The sequence below is a fragment of the Myzus persicae genome, unplaced genomic scaffold (assembly GCF_001856785.1).
Source record: "Myzus persicae strain clone G006 unplaced genomic scaffold, MPER_G0061.0, whole genome shotgun sequence".
In the NCBI taxonomy this organism is placed as follows: Eukaryota; Metazoa; Arthropoda; class Insecta; order Hemiptera; family Aphididae; genus Myzus; species Myzus persicae.
This window is the reverse complement of record NW_019104222.1, coordinates 669,665-695,153: the sequence shown is the minus strand read 5'-3', so window position 1 is coordinate 695,153 and position 25,489 is coordinate 669,665. Positions and strand designations below refer to the sequence as shown.

Genomic DNA, 25,489 nt, shown 5'->3' with positions numbered 1-25,489 from the left:
GAACAGTTGAACTGTACTTACTTTCTCAAAAAAAAAAAATAAACACACGCTCTCACACACATTAATCATGACATTTTAATAAATTATGAAGACAATAATATTTACTCATCTCTGCATTACATATATGAATATTATTTTTTCAAATCCTATGAATTTCGTTCCCGCATCCGACACCGATATTATTTTACCTAACGCGTGTGAGCACTGCGGTGAGCGCCTACCTGCACTATTGGTATTCATTTGCGTGCACACCACATACTATCGTATGATAGTAGCATGCGATGCTACGTCACTGTGATTTTACCACTACCATTGAGTAAAAAAAAACCAAATCACAACACCCCCGTGAAGCGGTTCGTGAACCGTTCGTCGCCGTGTAACATGTTTTTATCGTAAAATTTATCGTCGGCGCAGTGCCCGCCTAGCCGTTGTTCGTTCATGGTGCTCCGATATAAATCGTTTAGCCACCAAAATAACAATAATAATGCGGTGCGATATATTATTATAACCAAGTTCGATTCGGATGCGTTTCAATAACAGTCGCGAGACCACTGTATTACGACCGGCGTCGATCCCATTAATATATTGTTCCTTCGTTTTTTTTTTTTGTAATTTTCTTCGGTTTTTGAAATAGTTCTGAGGTTTTCGGTTATATACGTGCCTATAGGGCCTGGTATTATATTATAGCACGTTATCACCTTGCGATAAACTTCGCTCCAACGAACGCGTATACAGGCTCGACGTTTGCTGGTTCGTGGATTAAGGAGTAGAAAACAGAACGTGAAAGGTACGTGGAGTTTATTCAAAAATTGTATTTTTTGTTTTTTGTTTTTTTTTTTGTTTAATACAGTGAATGGAAATGAGGTTTTAAATTTAATAGTAATGAAAAAAAAATCGAATTTCTACGTGACAAGAAATTCAATCTACACCGTTAAGTAGAAAATATATTATTTTGAATATTCAGTAACTACGGATACATTTTTTTTTTTTTTTTTTTAATAACGTCAGTGCTTACGTTATAACTAAGTTAGTAGTAAGTTTATCGTTGATACTTCCAATTTGAATATCTCGAACAATAAAAAAATAATTTTATACCCACCCCTCTCATGAATGTGCTTCAAATTGCATTTGATTGTGTTCTCTTTAAACTAGAAAGTAATTTTCCTTAATTATTCAAGAATAACTTAATACCAGAGTTGTAGATCATTTCGCATTTTAGTTAACCTAATATATTAAACATAAATGCATTACTTAAAAAAAAAATTCATGTGGCTCTTTATTTTAATCTTGGACTGTTGAATATGACCATAAGCTTGTAATACACATAGCTGACATAGACAATAACATTTGAGAAATACACATTTTTATTTACATATAAGAAAACCTTTATATTTCAAGAATAATGTAGATTTAAGACATACATAGTAGTATAGTTCTATTAAGACTAAAAATATAGACTAAGAAATAATAATTACTAAGAATATAGACAATCAAGACTAGCGTTTCATAAAAGTTGTAATAGTAACGGTTATACTTCATTGTTTTGTATCAAAAGGCACATGTTGATATTTGAAGTTCTGTTGTTAGGGATTACATAAATACTCGTGTGTGTGTGTGTGTGTGTGTGTGTGTGTGTGTGTGTGTGAACAAATATAACACAAGTAAATTATAAAATACGTCTGTGGAGGGTGATCGTAATATTCTCTCATAAAATGAAATTTGACTATGTATAAATTATTATTTTAATCATGAAATTACAACATTGGTTCGCTCAGTTTTATCAATTCTGGCTATAACATTGAGTAGAAAGATAAGTAATATATTATGATCTATGTACATATGTAATATGCATTTTATTCGTCACATTCGTTTTTTTTTTTTATTAGGTTCTAGTAATCACTATGACAGCTCAACAATTATATAAATAATAATTAATATCGACTGTAAAATAATAATAATTTTTAGTCGTAACATAACAAAGATATGAGGTCCTTATTATTACATACAGTTAATAGTTTGAACATCACATTAATTACAAAGCTTTCTGATGAAAATTTGTTCTTTTAATAACTTCTACACAATGCGAGTATTAAAATAATATATTAAGTAATACATCAATAGTTTACAAGTGCCTATTGTTTTATTATTTTCGTTCTATATATAATAGTAATAAGTGTTGTATTTAATAGTAATTATTATTGTATATCTATTGATATCGATGATAATCAATATAAAATGTCGTCTTTGATAATTTTTTGAAATTTTAAAATTAATAGCTTAAAATTTATTATATTGTCCGGAATCATTAAGGTTGTTGATAAAGCAGAGACCAAATGCCAACTTGTATCATATTAATTGTTTTACTATCAGTATGATTTGTTATAACTCATTTTTTTATATTTTATGATTTTTGTGTAATTATTCGATGTGTGGCCTTCAGTAATTATTTTTTTTGTGGGTACCTATTTACTTTGCTATTAACGTTATCACTGAATTCTGTTTGTTGTACCTATACATTTATTCCCCCTTTTTCAAAACATTTAAAATGTCGATTGTTATTTATTATCAGAAGACCATTATTGTTGGGCCCTACTCGTTTTTCTTTTATTCTGAATATGTACCTATTATAGTCCTTTTAATTCAATGTCCCTATGTCGTATTATTATTTAATAATTTACCTTTGTTTATTATGTAGGTAAGCCCATTTCATTTTAGATTCTGAGTGAAGCGATGAATGTATTATTGTTTGCACTTTTATTTGTGCAGCACTAGTTGTTTTTTTCCCTATATTTTATTTATTTTCCAAAATTGTTCTTTTTATTATTATTTTTTCATTCATATAAAAAAGTATTTTGTTGATCTTAATTTTTTCTTACTCTTCTTAATGCTTTTTTTAGCTTAGCTTATCTGATATATTATATGCATTATTCAAAATTGCTATATTCACTGTACCCTATTTGACAATAGGAGGTATACCTAGATGATTTATATCACGATCTTCTCACAAATAAATCTGCGTTATATTGTTAAAAATAATACTTTTATCTTCTTATATAAATATATAATAATATTATGGTTCAGTACAAGCGATATCGTAAAAGCTTTTTTTTTGTTGTTGGTATAGGTATTTATTATAAATACTGTATAGATTGTCTCATCGTGTTTTATAATTAAATTATATATTTTAGTTTTATTAGCCATTAATATGAAAAATATTATAGCTCAACAATTATAGTAATATGTTTATTTTATTGTTTAATTTAATCTGTAAAAAGGGTATACTTTTATTTTTGATGTAATAAAATATAATAATTCCCAATAAATAGGTATGTACTGGTATATTGGAATGATAAAAAAATCACTTCAAAAATGTGTAATACTATAATATGTATAACAGTTGTTTAGTTGTGATGTTAAAAAATAAAATGGTCTATACCTACCTATAATACTCTATGCATAATAAATTTTAAACATAATATACAACATTATTACCTATTATATTATTTGCGTAATATACTTTTAATTGATGTACATTTTGAAATGAACATAACATTGGCAGTATATTAAATTCGTATTTCACACGTGCTTAATAAAGAAATTATATTCTCTACAACTAAAGGGGATTCAGTATGTTATTAATGTAATTTAGGGTAAATTAAAAAATAGTTATGCCGTATTTTACGAGCTAATAAAAATTGATATAAAGCAGAATTTACTGCAATTAATAATGAATCAAATTTATTTTCATCAGAAAAGTCACAATTATTGATCTGAGCTCAGCATAGAAATAGAATATATTCAGTTTTATCTTAATATTAATGTAAAGGCTTGTCAGATAGGTATTGCTTTTATTCATTACTAGGTATATGAAAATAATAAGAACATCATTACCTACATTATATATACAACAAAATAATTCATCTTTCTATAATTTTGGTCAGATTTTTAAATGATTAACTAAAGTCGATGCCCTTGACTGAAATTTATTTATAAATAATAGTTAATGTTGGGAACTCTAAATAATCAAATCAAAATAATTATCATATCTCATAAGTAAGTATTACTATTTACAATTTGACCAAATAATTTTTAGACTCATGGTATAATAGACTTTATGAATGTTATATATATTTTTTCAATATTTATAGTTGTATAATTAGTAATAATAGTTATGACCAACTATTTAAAAAAATTTATTTTGATTCGTTATTTTATTTGATTCAATCAACGCCAATACGTATACATTATAGGTACTTATTATACATATTTTAGATAAATAAACGTGTATTGAAATATGGTTAATTACAATTTTAAGTTTCAACCTTGATTTTAACACGATTTCTTAGGATAATTTAATGAGATGTGAAAGCAAATAATAATTATTTCAATGTATTTGATCTAGTAGCTATTATATATGAATTATTGTTAAGATACTTTTACGAGCAAATCAATACTGAGTAAGAAATAAGAACACTTGAATACTTTTAAAAGTAAAAACTGGTTTCGAAATCGACCCATAATCGTATAATACTATGATATTAGGAGGTATAAAATATTGAGAGACAAATATTATTATAACTAATACTGTGCCTCTCAATTTTTTTTTCGAGTTTGCCTGTAGTAAGTTTAATATTATTTTTCATTGTTATATACATAATTTAAAATATAATATACATCTAATAGTTTTTCAAAAACATATTGTTTTCAAGGTTAACATTATGTTTAGCTAGATCTTAATTTATCGTCGTAGCTTAATATCTCTTATTGTTATTATGGAAGATAATTGCACGAGCAATAACCAATCATGTATTTTGTTGTGTCATCCTAATTGTAAGTAATTACTCTTTTGTCGAGTTTCCAACACATATTTGCATATTTCATTTGCGGAATCAAAGTGTATGCGACTGATTACTCCTCATGTACGGTGGAACTATATTAGTTAGAGTACGCAGAAATATAATATTAGAGTTGTAAAATTGCTTTAATGCTTTTAAAATAAACGTTTTCAACATTAATTTTATCTTTTAAGACGGTTGGAAATTAAATGCGTATAAATAGGTAAGAATTTAGGTAGGTAGGTACCTCTATTTATTAAATTTAGAATTATGTGTTAGGTGTAACTATATAAACGATTAGTTGAAACACTTACTGTAATGGACGTGGTACGTTCACTGATGTGATTTATTTAAATTAAATTAATAGATTTTCAAATGTTAATCAAATTAGGTTCATCGCTGAATGAAAATTGTTCTGTGTGTTTATAATCGGCGTGTGTGAATAAAATATCAGTTAGCTGGTATACTTTTCCACTTAATTTAATTTGAAAATGAATATGATAGTAGGTGGTTAAGTAATTGATTGGTTATAGCAAACATCGTAAAACTAGTTTTTTTTCTCTCAATTTCATGCTAAAAATATAATAGGTGCTTTTGAGTACCGATATTTTTATGCTATATTTTACCACAACGTTTTGTTTATATATATGATATCATATATACAATACTCTGTTCAATCTATTGTTCATGTTGGCAATCATTTAATAGTAGTTTTCAATGTCAGGAATCAATTAATAAGGAATATCCACGTAGATAATGCATCAATATATCAGGGACCAGACAGTGGATAGCCCGGCATATATTATTAAGACGTACCTACTACATAGATATATTTATCTAGATAATAATAATTAGATAACACGAGTCGTTTTTTAAATCATAAATATCGCAAACTTTATACTATCAAAAAGGTCAGTATTTACATTAAACATTCGATAAGGGATACGGATATCTAAACGATTAAATATTCATATTATTTACACATCTGGACAGCAAAACAATTTTCTTATTCTGTGGTATTTATTAATTATTAAAAACGATTATTCAGTCATCCTAGTCTATAAATAATCCATTAAAAGTCACATTTTGGTTTCATCCAAAACTTTTTTTCAATGCATTCTAATATTAGATTGCCAGTCAATTTATTGGTACTTTTTTGAACTATAGGTACAATGATAACTCCAATCAATAAAATATATTATTTTATGAAATATTATGATCTTCAGTAACAATAATTGTTAAATTACATATATAACTATGTATTTTAGAGTATGTTGAAGAAAATACTTGACGTTATTATAAGTCTAAATTACTACTTTTTAGGAAACGAAAGAAAGTCTCATTTCTACATTTATTGTAATGCATTTTTCATTCTCCATAGTTAATTTAAAATGAGAAATTATACATCAATCATTTATATTTTGGTAAAAAAAACTACTGTGAACATTGTTTTTTTACAAGATAGCATAATAAAAAAAAAAATGCTTAAATTGAATTAAGTATTCCCTTTTACCCGTGAACCATCCATATGGCAAATACTTAACTTAATTTGTGACTGCATTTTTTACTTTAATAAATTATCATAAAACGAAATGAATAATTAAAAAAAAAAATAATAGAAATTCTAATTTTGTTTAATTCATACAAATTTTGTACGTAGGGGTTTAGAAAGAATTGTAAAATAAATATGGGGTGACATCATAATACAATTTACTTATTGTATTATCCTATTTTTAGATTCCCTTTAAAATGATAGATCTTTTGATGAGGTTAATTTATACATTTTGTTAGACGTAGACAACACATGCGGGTGTGGTGACCTCTCATTTAGTCATAAATCTTGACAAAAAAAAATGTTCAATATAATGTTACAGTTATACTGTGAGTACAAGTTACAATTTATATCAACACTCTAAATGTATAGATTATCGATTTTATATTTATTCACTTACGTATCGTGTTAACTACATATAATATAATAGGTATATATTAAAATAGATGACCATAAGCCTCAGGTACGTATATTAAAATATTATGCTTTCAAATTTTGTAACATTTTAAATTTATTGTAAAGTAATCAACAATTTTGTATATTATAAATGTATGCTTATTATTTTTAATTCAAGAATTATAAATGATGGCTTGATTTAATGTAAATTTTACTACCTAGCTGTAATTAGTAAATCTTCTTGGGGTAATCTGTATATACAGTGGAAACCATTTTCGATGGCTTTCAAAGGAATAAGGATAATATTATCACAATAACAGATGTCTCATACATATTTTATGTTTATGTCTGTGAGTGCATATGCATATTTACAAGAATTTGAAATATCTATAAAATTTAACCATTTTATTATTATGAATGTGGGGATTATTCTAAATGATGGATACTGAGTAAATATATAATTAAATTTTATTCACTCCACGAGAATTGTATTTTGAATTACTTTAAATTGTAAAATATTTTTTTTTATTTAAAAAAAAAATAGTAGCATGGTATACAGAGAACAATATATCAATACCTATTAACTAATGTATTACGATTGTTTTTAATTATTGTAACTGAATTTTTGAATGTTTTCTAAGATGTTTATAGTGGTATAAACTTCGTTTTGCGATATTATATTATGGTTCAAATATTCAAAGTTACAATAAAATAAAGTATTAATGAACTACTTATTTTCGATATTGTAAAAGCAATAATATATTTCTTTTAAATTTAACGATTACGAAAAATAGATTTAAAATCACATAACTCGATAACTGTGATTTTGATTTATGTTTGTGTTGTATGTACTGGTACGAGTTGTAGAGGAATAGGTAGTATCAGATATTGTCATACGCTCATACTGAACGTAGGTGGACAAGATAATTTACACAGATTATAAATCATTAAATTTTAATTCTTGTCATTGTACATCAATACCAGAAAGAACGCTGTAAAAATCCGACACGATGTACAACAAAGCGTGTTCATATTTTGTACCTATCTCAAGAGCGATTTATACATCATTGGTGAAAGATTATTTAGCTGCTGTAACACTTGTTGTAGATACACGTCTTACCCTTCTAGAGAGGACTATTTTTCAAATAAGCTGAACAATATTCATTGCATGATTATTCCCTGTTTGATTATCAAGCAATCACATTATTTCTATGGCCGTGTACCTACACAGTTGCAGTTGGTTTTGTTTTAAAAAATAATTCAGGTAAGAATGTCAGTATGTACTCAGTGCGGACGACACGTGTTCAAATAAATCAATAAATCATACGCATAGTGAGGATACGTGACTTAGAACTCGTGATTTACAAAAAAAAAAAAGAGAAGCCATTTGAAATAGAAATTCGTGTCGCGAAAATGGTGTTCGCAAAATAATGAAATTCAAACAGTTCTGACGGGACATAAGACATAACGGCGTGACGGCACAACTATCGTAAAATCGAATAGCACAGTCGATCACGTCGTTTTCTTGACTATTTTAATACGTCGTAGCTACATAATAATATTATGTCATACGAAAAAGTAGGATGAAAGAGCGACACTACTATATAGGCGTATACACTGCATAGTACCTATTTCGTGCAAAATCGATCACATTTGTATACTGTCTAATAATAATAATAATATTGCAACATCTGTCGCCAAGAACACTAATTTTTAACGTGAAATCGATATTATAAAATAAACAAACTTTGTTTGTATAATATAATATTATTATGGTTGTGACTTACGAGTTACGATCAATGGCAGACCAGTGGGCAGTGGTGACTTGTCGGACATGGGGAAAAGTGAACATTCACCCACCCGAACATCATATTATTGCTACCGTCACTTAATTTTCTTTTACCACTCATATATTAATATTATTGACAGTTATAATATTATTTCTAAGGGTAGTGCCCTGAGGATAGGATAATCGCCTACAAAATAACTCAATGTGTTTGTTGGTCACTCTTCAGTCATGACATTTAAGATAAGTGAAGCCTTTCGAAACTCACCTATTCCAACAATATACCTCAGGAACATCAGTAATTTTTTGAGCAATACTTTAACCTTCTCCTATTCTTCAAAACGAAAAATTATGTTCCATATCCACCATCACAAAAAGGAGTATGCAGTGAGTGGCGGATACCTGGGTAGTGATAACAGGTGATCACCCCTTTCCCCTCGGACAGTGTTTCTTATATTCTATAATGATTCATATGGTTGAAATATTATTAATAGCTAGACATATGGTTTGCTGTCAATATAGTTTCACATAATACAAATCACTCATGCTTAAATATAATAATGGATACATTATACCAACAATGACACTTCAAATCGTTTTTTTTCTTTGAATGATTATTAAACAGTAGGTGATTTTTTTTGGAAAATTTGTTTTTATGCATTTTAATTGAAATTCGTTCGAAAAGTGTATGAGTAATGAGTGATTAAATTGTATGTTTTTTCTTATATTGTTGATAATAATAAGATAATAATAATAGTTTTACACAATAGGTAGGTATATACAACTTTATAATATACTTTAATGTAGTAATTATTATGCTCAGACATTTTTTTTTTTTCAAATCATAAAACTCAAATATAGTATTATTAATAACTGTAATTTTCAAATCATAATAATTTACAGCGCCTATGTATCGGCTATATTATTAAACCTGTTATAATATACTATGATCCTTAGTACGCATACAGTTTATTGAGTTAATTAATTCTATGTTGGAGCGTAAACGTGATTTTAACATAAATATTTTCGATTCACACGACTCTTCGTACAGGAAAATATTTTTGCCGAAACGATATATGCGTATCTGTGAAAAAACATGATAGTACAGTGTGCGTTAATAGCTGATAACGTCAACCTCCAACAAACAGTTATAGCCTACAGGTCGTGGCTAAAAGGTATACATCAATAGATTCATTTTTACCTACCTAATGAATGGCGATAATTTTTTATGTTGAAACTTGTCACAAAACTATCGTAGGTTAGATTATGTTAGCAACATATTATTAGCGGAGATGCGGTTATCTGCCACTTACCTGCCTAAAAGTTAGGGCTATCAAAAATTTGATGGTCCAAAAGATTGACTGACGCACACATATTATACTATTCCTGCTCACTGGTAACATATTAACCACTGCTGCCCCTTTCGGTTTTATGCTCAAGTTGCATGGTCAATAAGCTCATAAAAACGCCATGACACCCAACCACGCACAAATACGATCTACCACGTCAATTTCTGGATTTGTATGGTCGACATCAGTCGGAGGCTGAATATTCATCGAAAGTCAAAACTCTTAAAGGGACAATTAATTAAATAATGACAATGATTAAATGATCCGATTGTGGATTAACAGCTAAAGGTACTTTTATTATTACTATTTGTTAATGTTCCGATCTCAAATAGTGTAATGCAAGTTAAACCATCTTAAATCTAATTTAAATTCTCACTGTGTTTTTCTATTGAAGATTTTTTTTGCGAAAAAAATGTATATACTTCTTCAGTGTTTTCTTCATTGTAGAATGTTTGTACTAGTGAAGATGGATTGATTGATAGGTAAATGTAACTAAGGCAATCAATCACTATGTGTTGGAATTTAAGGTTTGTTTTGGACATTTTTTACCTAAGTTACTTGTTTGATAAAGTAGGAGTGAGATTGTTGAGTGTGTATTGCTCTAACTCAAATATTCGTTATTAATATCAGAGGAATATTTCCACGTTTTAGGTCGAGTTGTGTATTTCCTAGTTTGTAGAGAGGCAAGTGATTCAAATTAGCTTGATATGCTTCAATTGTTTTGATTTTAATAATGTTAAGTATTTGTGCTGTTGCTATTAAGTTTATTTCTGTGTGAGGAAGAGATGAGGTTGTTTGGTTTTGTTGGCTAGTAGGTACCTAAGTCTGATTTTTCATTAACTGGTTTCCGGGACATAAACAACAATAAGATATGAATATGAAAGTTTAACTATATTATAATTGAAATTTGAACATGTATTATTTTAAATACTATTGTTATTACTGTATCCTGTAGTAAAAAATACGTTTAAAATGTTTTTTCTCTGGCGACTTAATGTCATTAATTTATTGTATAATTTAATTAGAATAGCTTCAGTGAATTGTTATTCAAGGTTATAGAAAATCAAAAAAAATGAATAACGAAAGTAAAAAATTGAGTAAGTAGTTATATTACAATATGTTAATTTATACAAAAAGCAAATAGTATTGCAATCAGTTAAATATTTAAATCTTTTGTGTCAGTAAAAATTAAATTTTTAATTTATTCTTAATTATTATAAATAATAAAACTATACTTGCATATCATGTTAGTAAATTCAACAATGAAAAATCAGATTTTCTAATGCATGTAATACCTTTAGTTTTATATTTTATGATAACCACATCAATTCTAAATATAATGAGAACTAATTCATTTTAATAATGCATTTAATATATTAACAATTTTCCATACTAGGAATGCGTCAATTCTTATCATAATTCATCAGCAGCAATATTATACTGTTTGTTAATACTAAAAATATAAAAATATTTAAGTATATACTGTTGACGCAATGATAAAAAAAAATGAAAATATATAACGACTGTTATTTATAGAAGCATAAAATCTCTGCTCTGTAATTTTAAATTCTGGTTTTTGATTCCATTTTGTAATGTTGTTTTTTTTCGTCCATCATTATCTTTTGGAGCAGTAAAAATATTTTGATTTCTAACTTTGTGGCTAGTTTATTGGTTAGTACATTGAATCTCGTAGGTACTTTTAACAGGCGAATATTAAAAATTGTATAGAAGGTTCTTTATAAATTGTATTTCAGCAATTTTAATTACTAAAGAAACATAAGCACGATTTTTTTCATAGTCATTTAAAGTTCAAATATTGACGAAATTCGACAAAATTACGAAAATTTCCAAACAATATTCTTGTAATTTTGTGGAACCTGTTTTATAAAATATTCAATTTTAATAAATTAGGATTGGTATTTGAGTACAAGATTTCTCATAATACGTTTATATTGTAACCAAAACATTTTTTTAAAAAAAGGTATACACAGATTTTTTAAGATGTTTTAATTCAAAATTTGGACGAAATTAGTTACTTAATATACTTGAATAATGGTTTTAGTTATTTTATTGTAACTTAAAAATATTATTCGTGGGTATTTGAACATTAAATTTTATTGTATGATACTATATATTATACACATAAATACAATGACAATTATAAATAATGCAATGTTTTTGTCAAAAATTAATTCAATCATATTTATTATTATTATTATTATTATTATTATTAAAATAAATTACATTAGTAGCAATATAAATACATCGTAAAAACTTATTTATATATCGGTTGAAAGTATTAACTCAGAATCGTTTTTCGTATGTAATGATTTATGTTTGAATATAGATTTAATATTACATTAGAATTATGTCTCCTCAATGACGAAGTATACTTGACATAGGAGCCGTTACTTACTTTCCTTCTTTTTTCGTTTCTTAATAAATACAATTATTATAAAAACAATGTGTTTGTAAATTGGTTACCAAAAAAAAAAAAAAATATAGGCAGAAAAAATAATAATTTCTTAGTTGGTGATGCTTGGTATTATAATGTCTATTAATTAATCAATTTTGATGCTATATAATTGTTTCTATACCATTTATATTTACCCAATTTGTTTGTTTTCATATTTTCTTAGTTTTTGTTTAAATATACCTATATGGTTACAACATATGATTATTTCTATAATCATTACTGCTGTTTTTTTATTTTTCTTAAAAATTATGTCGCTTCAGATCTTACAATTTAAATTTTTTCATATTTCGTATTAAATATTAATAATATATCTAACAGGTTACATTAAGGAAATACTACAAGCACAAGAGCCCATTTAATTATGCACATAATTGACCTCAGAATATTAATGATATTATTCATATACAATAGACGGTAGGTGCATATGAAATTCGAATTTGATACTTTTATGCATCTACTCACTAAGAATATTCATAATTTTAAAGAACGTTTCTTTAATGAATACAGCGAATAAACGTTATATTAGTTATTATTACCAAAATATTGTAATTCGATGCACCAATAACTCATGATATTTTACATATTTTTGATGTATTATGTTTGTTTAGGTACTAGGTAGGTATATATGATGAAGAAGACAAATTATTTTATAGTGTTCGTTGATTATATGTAAACTATCAAAAAAATACGTAACGTATATATCATATATTCAAATTTATTCCGAGTTTAATATTACTTTAATCGGCAGATCTGAGGGTAAATCAAAGAATAAAGTAAATTAGGTAGCTAAAATAAATTAGTTGGATGGATTAGGTATAGTTAGGTGTATACGATTCAGGACCAAACTGCAGTTAAAAATACTACCTGGTTACTCACTGCTTTTTTTCTAAAATAATAATAATAATATATATATATTCTTTTCTGTTTCCTTTTACCACCATATCACTAAGAAAAGTTTGATAACAATTGTGTTCCTTATTAACAATTATTACTGTCGTTCTTGGCGTAGTATAGGTTTCTAGCGGCACAGAGGATTATTATAATTTTAAAAAAGGTGGACAAGTGGGCACCGCTCTGATATATAGTAGTTGTCAAGAAGTATGAAATTGTTGTATTATATTTGAATTTAATGATAAATCATCGCATAAAAAAACAACGTTGTGTCCTTTTAAATAAATTTAAATTTAATAACTATTTAAAAAAAAAAAATTGATAAAAATCGAAAATATCTTATGGCTATAAATAGCGTAACTTATCGATACAATTTTTTTTATTTAAGTTAGAAAAAATGTGTGGAGAATCTTCTATTGAAATGTCTAATGTTATACGCGAAAAGAAAAACTCTTATGAATTTCTAGAAATAATTTGCAAATGTTCGGCATTTTGATGTATTTTGCTAAAATTGGAACTTTAAATGCATATGATAAATAATCATGCCTGTACATCTTTAATATGTTTTAAATGTTATTAAAGCATCTTTGCATTAAATTGTCAAGCTTTTGTACTGAATAAAACTATTTAGAAAACTACTGGGAATTGTCTATTTGACCTCACAAATACACTAATCAGATTCGTTTTTCTTCGAAGAGATGCTGATGTCAAAAATTAGAGCATTCTTACTACCCCAAGTGTTGATGACATACAGAAAAAATAATGATACAAAACGCTCATCATTATTAACACAATGCATTTACTCCCAGAATCTTTAAACAAAATTCGAAACGTTGTAAAAGAATTCAACAATTATTAATTTTAAGAAACTACAGCCACAAAATTGTTTATTTTTTTTATGTTATTATATTAGTCAAAAGTTATCAACAATAACAAAAACTATTTATAACGAATAACCTGTACATATTTTTTAAAGTCACGAGGATTAGTGCTTTCTGTATTTGTCTAAACAAAATTAACTTTATTAATAACTAATGTGCTGCATAGGGTATTGGCACTAAAGCGTTGTCTTAACATAAATATGATTTTGAGCTGGGTATACAGATATTTTTATTTTGTAACTGATTTAGCATAACGCTTTGATTATCATTTATCACCACAGAAACGAATGAAAGGTAATAATTACCTAACTTCTACTAGGTATTTATACAATTAATAGTTACTTATTACTACATATTTATTATTCATTCATTTTCTTTGAAGTGAAAAGTATCGATGAGTAGAGTGCTACGATTTTCATTATTAGTCATCAACATTTAGGATACTAAAAATGCTCAGATTTTTTTTACAGTTTTGCTAATAGATTATTTTAGTTAATAAGAAATTAAAAAAAATTACCTCATTTAAGTACCGGCTGTTCTAAATTTTACAACCTGTACCTATGTAATAGCATGAAACTTTATTTGAGCATTTTTACACCCCGAATAAATGATAACTGAAAAAAAAACAATATAATCGCATGACCAATACAGCTCTCTCTCACCGCTCAGAATACATTAAGATCTCCATTTTTTTTAAACAGATTTGTTTAATACTATAATTTCATATGAAAAATGTTTGCATAATTTAAACAATAAAACTGTATCAGATATTTTTATTATTATTTTTTTAGATTCTGAAAGGAGCGATGCTTGTATTTATGTATATCGTTTTTATACTTTTGTTACGTGCTTTTGTGTTTTCATTTATTTTACTTTAACAAGGAAAACCATTAGGAGAATATTTTTCAAGTAGTAATTTGTTTTAACATTTTTTACCAGTTCTTGAAAATGCCTACCTACCTAGTTACAATATGCTCGCTATGAGTTATTCGGTTGCTCTTCAACAATTCAAATATTTGTTTTACTCCCACGCATTAATTTTTTTTAATACAGCAGCTAGAGATATGAAGTTTTTTTTACATTTTTTTTAGTTATAAGAAGTTTTGATAAGTCTACAATAAGAATGAAATTGATATCGTATTGTAGTTTCATTTTGAAAAAAAATCTTATACCAAGTCTTATCAAATTCCTGTTAATCAAGCACAATAACCTTTGTGTATTTCGTAATTTATAGTAATTTTATATAATTAATAATTAGAGTGTGAATTTATATGCACAAAAAAGTGTCAAAATATGCCATATAATATTCAGTTAAAATCGTGAAAATATGCAATAAAAAAACTTTGAGTTGTGTAATATAGTACAAAATTTATAGGTAACTCAATATTATTAAAATTATTAATAGTGCCTACAAAATGTATTATTAGGCTTTAAACTATAAGAATTCTTATAGATTACTGACAAAAATACTGACTAACCCAAAAATGTTAAAAGGATAAATGTGCTATTGCATAAAAATTCAAGCTCTACTAATCTAATCTAACATTTATAATTAGTAATAGCAAAAATAATATGAGTAAAATCAATAGGAAAAATATTGTAAATGAATATCATCCAGATATTATAAACAATTATAATATATATTATCTTATATTGTATTAATATGAACTCATTAAATTTCAAAAGTCAATATTGTTATTGAAAATGATACTAAGCAAATAAAACATATATAATATTAAATACATAATAGTTATTTATAAATGACGAGGTAGTTACTGTAAATTGATAGCTGTCAGAATGGATTCAGAAGTGCATATTATATGGTATAATATTATGTTTAATTACACTTAAAATTCGATAGAAACTTGTTTTATATAGGTATATTCTTTAATCCTGGTTTTCATTATGTAGAATATTTTAAATATCTAGGTTATGAGACACTGTACTAGATTTATACACTAAAAATTGCTTTTTAGGTTGTGATAATGAAGTTTTCATATTCAAGTATCCAAAGAAAGTCGTAAACTCTAGAGTACTGTAAATAATAATAATAACTTTCAATAATATAATATAATATATTAAAGTAATATATTGACGTGTCGTACTATCAAAGTCTACCAAACACAAATATAGAATCGTGAACATTTTATGATAAAGGTTGGCAATTTGACATCCAATTAACTTAGCTCAGATTTTTCATGGCCTTTATTTTGGTTTTTTTTTTAACGGAATCGAAAAAAAAAACAGAAAGCCAAATCAGTAACAATGTCGAAAACAGTACTGTTACATTATATTTGTGTGTCGTTATAAGTACCCTACTGTATACGAGTGCATAATATACCAGCCGCGCACATAGTAGGTACACACATCGTACATGAAATATTTCAAAAGTTCATTATAACGCGAACTGGGAACACAAAGAGTTTATATTATACTTATTTCCCACCGAGTTCTCTTTTATCCAGAATAGTCTCTACTGCAAATGGAATGTATGCAAACATAATATACGCATGCACGTTTAACGATACAATGTTTAATGCATTTTTTAACGTTTGGGAAACAATATTTCAATGAAAACGGTCGTTTGGGCGTTGACTCAATGGGTAAAATGAGCGTTGCAAGTATAATATTATATTTACGCCGTTTTTTGAATTGCTTCTAAATCCGGCTAGCTAGACACTTTTATTTTACACTATGCGAATGTAGTTATTGTATTAAACATATATTATGTAGATCTTCAGAAGTACAAAATTTATCGTCGATTTTATTAAAATGTTTCAGAACCACAATTCTCCACTGTTTAATGGAAACGTGGTGTATTGTTTTTTTCTCTCAATGTAACGCGTTTTAAAGTGCAGAAACAAAAAAATATGCTTTATATGCTTTAGTGCTCAGATGTCGATATGACATATACTTAGAAGTTATATTGAATTTATATAATGTATCGTAGCGAGTATTTCAAATAAGCAAAATACGTGTTCATTTTTATATAAGTATATATAGACAGCATATACCACTCCTGTGAGTGTTTATTGGCCCGTTTTAATTTGAATTTTTATGGTTTTAAACGCTGTATGTATTCGTATTTGAAATAAGCACACATTTTTGGCATAACTCTTACCTAACCATTGCATACCACCTATGACTTATATGGGTTATAATTTACAATTCAAAAATGTTAAATCGTTTAGATTTAAAAACGTACTTATTTAAAAATATACCTACAATAAATTACGATAAACATATTCAATAATGTGCATTAATTTTAATAAATATTTGAAAACGTTCAAGTTTTATTTTTTGATTATAGTATATAGGTAGTATATGCCTATACATTACAATTTAAATACCAATCATAGTGAAACTATATATGTAATGTAGATGTTGATTATCACCAAGCACTAAGTAGACAGCATATATTATCTGATCAATCGTTTATGGTCAGTTGTCAATACGCATAATATTATATAATATTATATGTGATTTAAAGGTTTGTTTTTATTGCATGTTTAAAACATTATAATAATTAAACCTAAAACTAAAAATATTATTACAATATTTACAACCAATTATTAATGTATATTAATATTAATATTCTTGTAAAATGTATAATATAAAGATTAATTTATTGATTTTATCATAATATGTTAGTTATACTCTTGGAAATATATATAGTATGTATAATATTAATATAAATATGAACAACATATACAACAATTGATTTGATATTGACATAGCGCTTTGCATTTATAGTTTAACCCATCAAGATTTAAATTTTAAATGTTAATGCATTTTGTATTACCTAAAAATTGTACGTATTTTAATATTTTTTGAAATATTAACCTTTGTATAAAACGCAACAACTAAAATAAATATTGCAATAAAATGATATAAAAATATAAACAAGATAACGAAAATATGTATTTTTTCAATGTCCTATGTTTGTCGAATCAAAAGAAAATAAAGGTTATGCTCGTATCGATGTCGAGCAAAATATTATAAAATCTTTACCGAAACCCTTGAAATAAAATCGTTAGTACAGAGTAGGAATAAAAATAACTGAAGAGCATTAATAGTGATGATAATTAACCTAAAATAGTAAAAATGTCAAGAAGGTTAATTATTGCAAAAATAAAAGCTATGAATAACATGGATTTTTTTCGGAAATTGTTGATGATTAAAAGACAACTAACTACTCGTTTAAACAATGTACCTTTCAATTACCTAATCAATACATTTTTACTAAGATGAAAATTATTTTAAGATAAGTGCCTACTTGTTTTCGAGATTCTTATTATTCTTTAATACTGTCCATGAGCGTAATTATAAGTAGTATTGAATAAGATCTTGGACTTGCACGTCTACCATGGTAAACACGCTCTGATACGCTGTAAAGGAATTTCATTAACTTTGTAAGCACATACTCAAAAACGAACGTATATTGTTTTCTGCTAAACTATAAACATGTACATTTTGATAGATTTAATTTGAGACCATTTATTTCGAACCACTTTACGATACTCACACATGAGATCTGATTGTAATAATTCCACATCACTATAAGTCCTGTTGTAAATTAGATCATCTGTAAACAGAGGAATCTAATGGATTAAAATACTTGGGCACAAGTACTCAATTAATGAACATTAAGAATAAGTGGACGATAAGTGAATAAGGTACTCCGGAGATGGTCTTAATTTCCCCTTAAATGATATTACTTATTTTTATGAAATTAATGTTGTGAAATATTTGAAGAATGAGGATAACCGAGATAATAATATATTCTCATAGACTCCTAATTGTGTTAACTTTAGAAATAAATATAGATAGGTACTGATTAACTACTCTATCTTATAAATACCAATTTTAGATCAATATAAGCCATGTACAAGTCTCAGAAACTATTTGTGGGGATAGCATACGATGCATCATTATTATATTATTAATAGTTGCTTATAAATTTCTTAAATTTAATTAAATTTGTTGAAAAAACCTCAAGTATATAAAACCCATTACTTGGTCCGAAAAATAATATCTGGCAACAAATGATTCAAAGCCAAAATATCCTGAACCAAAGATATCCCGCTTAAAAAAGTCCGGAAAAAAAATAATAGTTATAAATGTTTAGTATTAGGTACATTACATTTTAAAATTAATATATTTTTAATTTTTGAAAGAAATAATAAGCAATTAGATACTAAGTTTTTAAATTTTGTTTAAAATTTTAAAGTATACGATTTTATAAAAATTAGGTAACAAATATATAAAAATTAAAATTATGAACGATGCTCTGTAAGTATAATATACCTAGGTACATTTTCTACTGTATTATGAAGGCATTGGTGTATCTCTTTATATATATTTTTTTCCATAGGGTTATTTATACCCACATATTTTTTTTTATTTTTTGCTTATAGGGACCCTTGTTCCTGTCTCATAAAAATTTTAAATTTTCAAATAGTCGTATGACATCCTAACTATGCATTTAAAGCATAGGTAGTGCCAACCGTCTACAGTATTTTTTGTTCGGGTAGATAAATAATTACATAATTACTTTAACAATTAATCATTTCTCTAGACAAAAATAGTTGTAATAGTTTAATGGTACTACACATATCAATATTTAATTGGAGACATTTCATTTACAAGGTAAACCTAATACTACACCTGTTATACTACAAAATATTTTGGTATCAGGTCAATAATGGTCAAATGAAACGGAACCATATTCTGTTTCAAGACGCAATGACAGACAAAAAAAAATTAAATTAAAAAATAAAACACATTATTGTGCCTAAACCCAATGTAGAATCTGAAATATAAACTTCCACTCATAGTCCAAGATGAATAATCATAATTTGTGTACAACAATTAATTCATAGTTTTATGCTAAATGTCTTACAAAAATATTATTTTGCAAACAGAAATTAAAAATGTTGGTCATCAGTAAGTTTTTGAAGAAGCCATTTAGGAATCGACGAGTATGCTATTTTTTCACCTAATTTTTTAATGATGCAAGCAGTACATTTTTGAGGTTATCGATATTATTAAAATAAGTTGTATTATAAGTATTCGTTATACCTATACATACAATGTATTTAAGAGAAATAGTCGAGAACATTATTATCTGCTCAAGGGAAGGGTTTTATATTTTTTGAAAATTAATGATCAAACCGTACTCATAAGGTATATTGTACAACTACTCATCTGATCACAGTGGCATACTATATGTGACACTTGGATTATTGGAATATGTGACGACCTCACGAACCTTGTGGACCGTATATATTTGATTACAGTGTATAGTAACTGGTAACGGTAACTACAATGGTTGCATAGTGCAGGTATAATACAGAGTGGTTCTAGGTATATAAGAAATATGTTTAACTCCAACCGCTGTTCTTTGAACGATGCTATTACATTCATAATGTACATGATATGTACAATATATACCATGCATTATGAATCGTTATGCAGAAAAATGTGCACATTTGCATTCGCGTGTGAAGAATGACGGTCATTATTAAAAAAAAAAAAAATTAAAAACATGCACATCAAAAGTCCTTTACTGTGCATCAGTGTAAAAACTCTAAAGAACGGCCACCCGTATAGTATTTATGGTCTTTTGGCTTGTAATGAGCAATGGAAGTGCACGAAGTGTGGTCGGTTTCAAAGGATTCTTTTTCTTTCTATAAAACGTCATAATGTGAACGTTGCTCATTCCGAATGTATTATTCTTACACATTGTCCAACATTGCCTAGCTTCCAAACAAAAAGGACGATATTTTTTGAATCAGTGAACTATTGTGATCCAAAAAACCGATGAAACGACAAGTATATAACGATTCGTGTATTGTTTAGACTGTTTAGAGCGAATAACTGGGTTGAACAGCAGTTATCCATAATACTTTAATGGAAACAACGAAATTGTTATATTTTTATCAAATAATTAGTCATGGCATATATGGTTATTAATAATATCAATCAAAAGTAAGTTATATTTTATACAATACAATATGGTTTGCTGAAATGCATCGTAAACAATTAATTAAAAATCTAAAGAAAATGTAATTGTTATAATTCATATTGCTAACGGGTGCTGATTTGTCTTTTAATAATAATACGTTTTTTATTATATTAATTTTTTTTTTTTGACAGTAATTTTTTATGTCATCATATGAGTTTTCGATAGAAGTTGATAGAAGAATAATGTCGGAAAATAATCTATTAATTGTTCCTTTATTAGATTATTCAATGATAATTGCTCTCATTGCGCAGTGTTAAAGATTAAGATTAAATATTTTTAAAGAAGTATGGTCTAGCAAATATAATAGACATTAAAACGATATTATGACGTAAATCGTTTTGTGGTTCTGTTGCGATAAAATTGGCATTTTTTTATCGAAATCGACCGAATATTGATCATGGGCTGATTTATGTACCAACCTATATAATATAATTAAGACTTCACTACTTTCAAATATTTAGCAGCTGATTGATTAAAATAAAATACTTTTTTTCTACAATCACATAGTTAAAAAGTGTTGTAGTTTATTAATATTATTCTACTTGTGGTAATAGATAACAAGCTTGATAAATGCTCTTGCGATTTCTAAGAACTTTGAGCAATTTATATGTCTAATAATTTATCAATAACTGATAATTTAAATTTATGTTTGTATAATACATATAATAATTATACAAAGTGACTGTAGGTACTATAAAAACGAAGTATTTCTAACATATCACAGTTATAATAATGTAATGTGGGTACTCATATTACTAAAATTTTAATTATTAACTGAGTGTTATGTTCACATTTGATCTGTAAATAATTTTTTTTTACTTATTATCTTAGGACGATGAACTTTTCCAAACTTATGTACGTATCTATACTTTGCGTATCAATTTTGAAATATTCAGAGACACTGCAGCCTAAAGAAGTACCATTTAAGTAAGTAATTACTATAATGAATATTATGTTACGTTTAAAATACAGTTAATGTGTATAGTAGGTATATAGTTCTAATATCGACCGAAATGGTAACTCACAGATGTATTCATTTATTTATCGTCGATTAACATGTTATTGGTCGATGATATTGAATATTTTAGATTTAGATCGATAAATGAATACAATTTGAAATACCATAAATTCGTGTAAAATATGCATATATTAAATTTATAGAGTGATTCAAAAAGCTCATTCTTCTAATTTTTTTAATTTAAAAATATACTTGAAAGCCATATACTTTCATGTTTTTGAGATTTTTGGTGCCACTTAAGGAGTATCCTGTGGAAATACTAACTTCTGTTTTTCAAACAAGGACCCCTCTTTTATACTGTAAATGTTTTGGATGATAAATTATTTTTTTGGAACTTTGTATACATCAGAATCGAAATTCCAACGAGTAGTTTTTGAGTTAAACAATTTGATGTACTAAGAATATGTGTCCATGATAATGGGTTCGAAAGTTAAGGTGCATATGTCAATTTGATTTGACAATTGTATCGAATAATATTAATCTATCAACAATTTGTATAAAACATTTTAAACTTACATCACAAAGTAATGGAATTTCACCATACTCATTTTCTATTTCTTCAAAAAGGCAATGAATTTCAAATGTCTTTGAGCTGTAATGCCACTACGTTTAAAGTGTACAATTCTTCGTATTATTTTGTTCATATTATATATTTCGTGAAAAAAATTATGACAAAAAGGACATTTGATTAGCGCACAACTTCTATGCATTTTAACATATTTATAAATAGTATCTACCTATACGTTTTCAATTAATAATTTTTTTTACATTTTTTAACAAAAAAAAACATTTTTAAATAACATTTTTTTAAAAATAATTATACTCATTTCGTTTTAATGGTTTTGCATTAGTTAAAATAAACGTTAAACGTGCACTTAACTACACAAATTATACTTTCTAGTACTTAATATATCATTCTAAAATATCAGTATATTTGCATACATTGAAAACTGAATTAAGTGCATTTTATTTAATAAATAGTATGAGTATAATACATTAAAAAAAATTACTAAATCAAAAAACAGTAATTAGGCATATTATTTAATAATATTGGATTGGGTTAGGATAAGATCTATCAATCAAGTACACAATTTGTAGTAAAAAGGAAAAAATACATACCTAAATATAATTTTGTTTTGACATTGAATGGTTAGTAATTTATCTCTAGGATATTTAATATTATGTCTTCCAAACTAAAATAAAACAGTTGAAAATTCAGTTGATTATAATATATAAGACTAAATACCCTAATACAGTAATTATTTGGAATGTCGGACAAAAAAAAAAAAATGTTTTGAATAGTTGCATGATAGCAAATATTTGTATTTTTAAATTAAAACATATAAATTATTAAATTAAAATAAAACCCTGCCCATAATTTAGAACTTCAAGAAAAACAGAAATAATAACCGATTGAAAATTGACCGCACCTACCTAATGGCAAACCAACCACCCACGGAATGCACTTTATACAGAGTTACCCTTACTGTAAACCACCTGATGACAGAATACAGATCAAATAAAGAAGGAGAAAAAAATGTAACACAAAAAAGAAATTGCCTCTCCCATGATAAACTAATACATTAATATTTGAAACTTATTTAATAGGAACACAATTACTATTTATGTGTTCTATTTCTTTTTTTATCAGTTATACAATCTGCATTTCATATTATATTTATTAGAGCAAGGACGATTTAATGAGTTTATACTTTTATAGTGATGTGTTACTTTATTTTGATAAATCTCTTACCAGTTACCTAGCAATCATTTTTGGAAAAAAGCACTTTTATTAATTCAGGTTTCTTAAATTACAGTTACTATTATTTGGAGTATTAAGAGTATTTTATAATGACATTTGTTATTAGAATGTGATTGCAATAAATCGGTTTCGAATTTAATATTACAAGAAATAACCCATACAACATGGATAATAACTTAGTGATGTACCCAAGGCCTACGAACCATTCAAAATAAACACAGAAATAAAACTATACTACCTATAATATCCAACCTTGGCATTATAAAATAATTATAACTCATTCAAAAGCAACCTATTCATTTTTTGTTATGTATTATTTAATAAATCTAAATTTAGTTATTTTAACCTTTAAATAATACCTATATAAGTAATGATTCAATAATTGACTAAGTGGTTTTGGACAAAAATAGATTGATACAAATGTATGTTTTGTGTTTAGATTTGAAAATGGAAAATCGGACAAACATATACTTGATCATCTATTAAATACCGACATTTATGACAAGCGATTATTACCACCGTCATATGGTAAGTATATTTATTATAATAATGTATTGTTTTTATGTTTTTAAACTTTGAAATTCTTACTATTTTTACTAATGAGACATAAACAGTCGAGATCGATTTTAATATAAATAATTTTGAAAATCGTAATTAAGGTCGAGAAAAGTACATTTTTAATCCATTTTCTAAAACCCAAAATATATTACTCAAATATAGTAACCAATACTGTTGCTCTCATACTTTTGATAACATAAAAAGTTAATTATGATTACGTGTTTAATAATTTAAATAGGTGTGTATATTCCCTCTGCAGAAATTATATGAACTGTCAAAAAGTTTAGTTGTACGCATACTTTATTTATAAATATTATATTATACTCATACAAGTTTGTACCTTTTAACGAATTTATATAGAGAGTCAAACGTAAAAAGATGATTAAGTTACATCATACAATGTGTGCAACGAACAGGAAACCGTAATAGAAATATGAAATAAAATTAATTGTATTATTATTTATTATCGAGGTGGATAGCAAATTATCTATACACACTAAGTTGACGAATTTGTTCTAAAAATAGTATACCACTCAAACTGATTAAATGAATATTTTTTTCAGATAATTTTTTTTAAACACTTAGGTCTTAGGTATACTAAAAGCACGACCAATATAGTACAATAACTATACATATAGTGGGCGCAATAACAGACTATACTATCAAATTATTATTAGATACCTACCTAAACTATATTAATTACTATATGCTATCGGGCGTGCGATTAATTCAAACATAATGCAGAATACGATTAATCGTTATTAATTAGACTTTTGAACGCATTACTAATTGATTATTATAGACAACATGCATGTGTTTCTGTCTTCTGATATCATAATGAGTATAAACATTATATTTTATCATTTATTTTGCATACCATACGAGTATTTTAAGCGATTAATTCATCATACCCGTAACTGTGAACAAGACAAACAGCTAATCAGATAGAATTCATGCA

At 26.5% G+C, this 25,489-nt stretch overlaps 1 protein-coding gene across 5 annotated transcripts in view; it reads left to right on the top strand.

The window, feature by feature from the left end:
• Positions 1 to 392: 392 nt before the first annotated feature.
• LOC111040161 (glutamate-gated chloride channel-like) overlaps positions 393 to 25,489 on the top strand; it is a 61,839-nt gene continuing 36,742 nt past the window's right edge. The window contains exons 1-3 of one of the 5 annotated variants that reach the window (XM_022323927.1): positions 393 to 787; positions 22,025 to 22,120; positions 24,413 to 24,501. In XM_022323927.1, the coding sequence (XP_022179619.1) occupies positions 22,029 to 22,120; positions 24,413 to 24,501 (181 nt within the window). In that variant the 5' untranslated portion in view covers positions 393 to 787; positions 22,025 to 22,028. Of the gene's footprint in view, positions 788 to 21,847; positions 21,933 to 22,024; positions 22,121 to 24,412; positions 24,502 to 25,489 lie in introns of those variants that run through there. The other 4 variants (XM_022323928.1, XM_022323929.1, XM_022323926.1 and 1 more) reach the window with 4 other exon arrangements.